General features: G+C 52.5%; 1 protein-coding gene across 1 annotated transcript; it reads right to left on the reverse strand.

The window, feature by feature from the left end:
* Positions 1-1,277: 1,277 nt before the first annotated feature.
* On the reverse strand, positions 1,278-3,155 carry LOC104075998 (the record flags this gene model as incomplete). Its single annotated transcript, XM_009576689.1, has 5 exons — positions 2,627-3,155; positions 2,532-2,595; positions 2,193-2,472; positions 1,402-2,148; positions 1,278-1,337 (listed from the first exon to the last, which is right to left on the reverse strand). Coding segments are annotated over exons 1-5 (1,680 nt in total), but the record flags the coding sequence as incomplete, so codon positions are not given.
* Positions 3,156-3,362: the final 207 nt, after the last annotated feature.

Genomic DNA, 3,362 nt, shown 5'->3' on the forward strand with positions numbered 1-3,362 from the left:
TGGGTAATGGGGGGTAGAGCCCACCCAAATGGTTGGGTGCCCTCCATGGGGTGATGGAAGGGGGTTAAAGCCCACCCAGACCCCTAGATCCACCACCCACAATGGGTCATGGAGGGGTAGAGCCCACCCAGATGGTTGGGTGCCCTCCCTGGGGTAGTGGAAGGGGGTTAGAGCCCACCCAGACCCCCAGGTCCACCGCCTAGAGCCCACCCAGACCCCTCGGTCCACCACCCAGTATGGGCGATGGGGGGGTAGAGCCCACCCAGACCCCTCGGTCCACCATCCAGTATGGGTAATTGGGGGGGGTAGAGCCCACCCAGACCCTGGGTCCACCACCCACAGTGGGTCATGGAGCGTTAGAGCCCACCCAGATGGTTGGGTGCCCTCCCTGGGGCGGTGGCAGGGGGTTAGAGCCCACCCAGACCCCTAGATCCATGGCTGGGACCCAGGAGGAGGAGGAGGAGGAAGAAGAGGAGGAGGAGGAAGAGGGGGAGGAAGAGGAAGACGAGGAGGGGGCCAAAGGCAGTGACGGTGGTGGAGGAGAAAGAAAAAGAGAAAGAGGATGACAGCAAGGAATAGCAGGAAAATGAAGAGGGAAACGATGAAGATGAGGAGGAGAAGAAAAAAGAGGAGGAAGATGAGGAGGAAGAGGAGGACTAAAGTAATGACAAAGAAGAGAAATGGGTGGATGAAGAAGAATGGAGGAACGATGATGATGAGAAGAAGGAGGAAAATGATGATGAGGATGATGAGGAAGCTGGGAAGAAGGAACTGGCTGGTGAACAGAATGAGGAGGAGGAGGATGAGGAGATGAAGAAAAAGGATGATGAGGATGATAGTGATGAAGAAGAGATTGAGGAAAAAGGTGAGGAGGAGGAGCTTGAGGAGGAAGAACAGAAAAAGAAAGAGAAAGGTGGAGAAGGATGTGAGGGGAGCGATGAAGATGATGGTGATGACGATAAGGAGATGAAGAACAGAAACAAGAGGATGAAAAGGATGATGAGGATGATGATGATGAGAAGAAGGATGATGAAGACGAGGTTGGGGAAGAGAAAGAAAAAGGAGATTGAGATGGAGCAGGATGACGATGAAGAGGATGATGATGGTGGTGAAGAGGATGATGATGGTGATGATGAGGATGACGGTGAGAATGAGGATGATGAAGACAATAAGGATGAGGAAGATTTGGGGGGGACCCATCTGCAGTGAAGGCTCCCTCCTGGGCTGGAACTGAGGCAGGAGGAGGAGAAGGAGGAAGATGATGATGAGGAGGAAGACGAGGAGGAGGAGGAGGTTGACAAAAAGGATGAGGAAGAAAAAGATGAGGATGATGATGAGGAAGATTATGAGGAAAATTATCGGCAAGAAAAAAATTGAGAAGATGGAGGAGAATGAGGAGGAGAATGATGAAGATGACGATGATGATGATAGGAAAGAGAAGGAGGGTGAGGATGAGGATGATGAAGATGGTGAGGATGGTGAGGATGAGGAGGAAGAGGGTGGTGAAAATGATGAAGTTGAGGGTGATGAGAATGAGGCTGAAGATGGTGAGAATGATGAAGATGACGAGGATGGTGAGGATGGTGAGGATGATGATGGTGAGGATGATGAGGAGGCAATGGTGAGGATGAGGATGGGGACGGTGAGGATGATGAAGAGGAGGATGGTGAGAACAATGAGGATGAGACTGGCGAGGATGGTGAGGATGAAGACGAGAATGGTGAGCATGAGAGTGGCGAGGATGATGAAGATGGGAATGGTGAGGATGATGATGTTGAGGATGAGGAAGATGAGAGGGATGAGGATGAGGATGAGGATGGTGAGAATGAAGATGATGAGGATGGTAGGGATGAAGATGATGAGGTTGAGAATGGAAAGGATGAGGATGAGGATGGTGAGAGTGATGATGAGGAAGATGGTGAAGATGAGGAGGATGAGAGTGAGGATGGTGAGGATGAGGATGATGATGATGGTAAGAGTAAGAATGAGAATGACAACGTTGAGGATGGTGAAGATGAAGATGGCAGGGCTGAGAATACCAAAGACGGTGATGATGAAGATGACGAAGCTGAGGATCGTAAGGATGAGGATGAGGATATTAAGGATGGTGAGGGGAGGGTGAGGGTGGTGAGGATGAGGATGGTGAGGCTGAAGATGGTGAGGATGAGGATCAGAAGGATGAGGATGAAGACGAGGATAGTGAGGATGGTGAGACTGAGGATGGTGAGGATGAGGATCATAAGGGTGAGGATGAAGATGGTGAGGATGAGAAGAATGGGGCTGAAGATACCGAGGATGGTGAGGAGGATGATGATGAGGTTGAGGAAGAGGATGGCGAGGATGAGGATGGTGGCCCTGAGGATCATAAGGACGAGGAAGAGGATGGTGAGGATGAGGATGGTGGCCCTGAGAATCATAAGGATGAGGCTGAAGATGAGGATGGTGAGGGTGGTGAGGACGAGGATGGTGGCCCTGAGGATCATAAGGACAAGGAAAAGGATGGTGAGGATGAGGATGGTGGCCCTGAGGATCATGAGGATGAGGATGAAGATGAGGATGAGGGTGGTGAGCATGGGGAGGATGAGGATGGTGGCCCTGAGGATCATGAGGATGAGGATGAAGATGAGGATGAGGGTGGTGAGCATGGGGAGGATGAGGATGGTGGCCCTGAGGATCATGAGGATGAGGATGAAGATGAGGATGAGGGTGGTGAGCATGGGGAGGATGAGGATGGTGGCCCTGAGGATCATGAGGATGAGGATGAAGATGAGGATGAGGGTGGTGAGCATGGGGAGGATGAGGATGGTGGCCCTGAGGATCATGAGGATGAGGATGAAGATGAGGATGAGGGTGGTGAGCATGGGGAGGATGAGGATGGTGGCCCTGAGGATCATGAGGATGAGGATGAAGATGAGGATGAGGGTGGTGAGCATGGGGAGGATGAGGATGGTGGCCCTGAGGATCATGAGGATGAGGATGAAGATGAGGATGAGGGTGGTGAGCATGGGGAGGATGAGGATGGTGGCCCTGAGGATCATGAGGATGAGGATGAAGATGAGGATGAGGGTGGTGAGCATGGGGAGGATCGGCCTCACGGAGTCTTCCTTCTGCTTCAGCACCCAACTGGTAGAAACGTAACTCTTCCAAGAAGACATCTAAGGGGACGTCAGGTGGTCGACGGAGTCTTCCACCCGATTGGTAGTAGTAGAGGACGGCGCCGAAGGCTCCGCGGTGACGATCGAAGAAGTACTCACGACGTTGGGGGTCAAAGTACCGTCGGCGTCGACGGGGGTCACCCAATAGGGTGTCGGGGAACCGGAGGAGGGTCCTCCCCAAGGTCTCAAACCTTCGTCCCGCCACGT

Source organism: Fulmarus glacialis, unplaced genomic scaffold, assembly GCF_000690835.1.
Source record: "Fulmarus glacialis isolate BGI_N327 unplaced genomic scaffold, ASM69083v1 scaffold20964, whole genome shotgun sequence".
NCBI lineage: Eukaryota > Metazoa > Chordata > Aves > Procellariiformes > Procellariidae > Fulmarus > Fulmarus glacialis.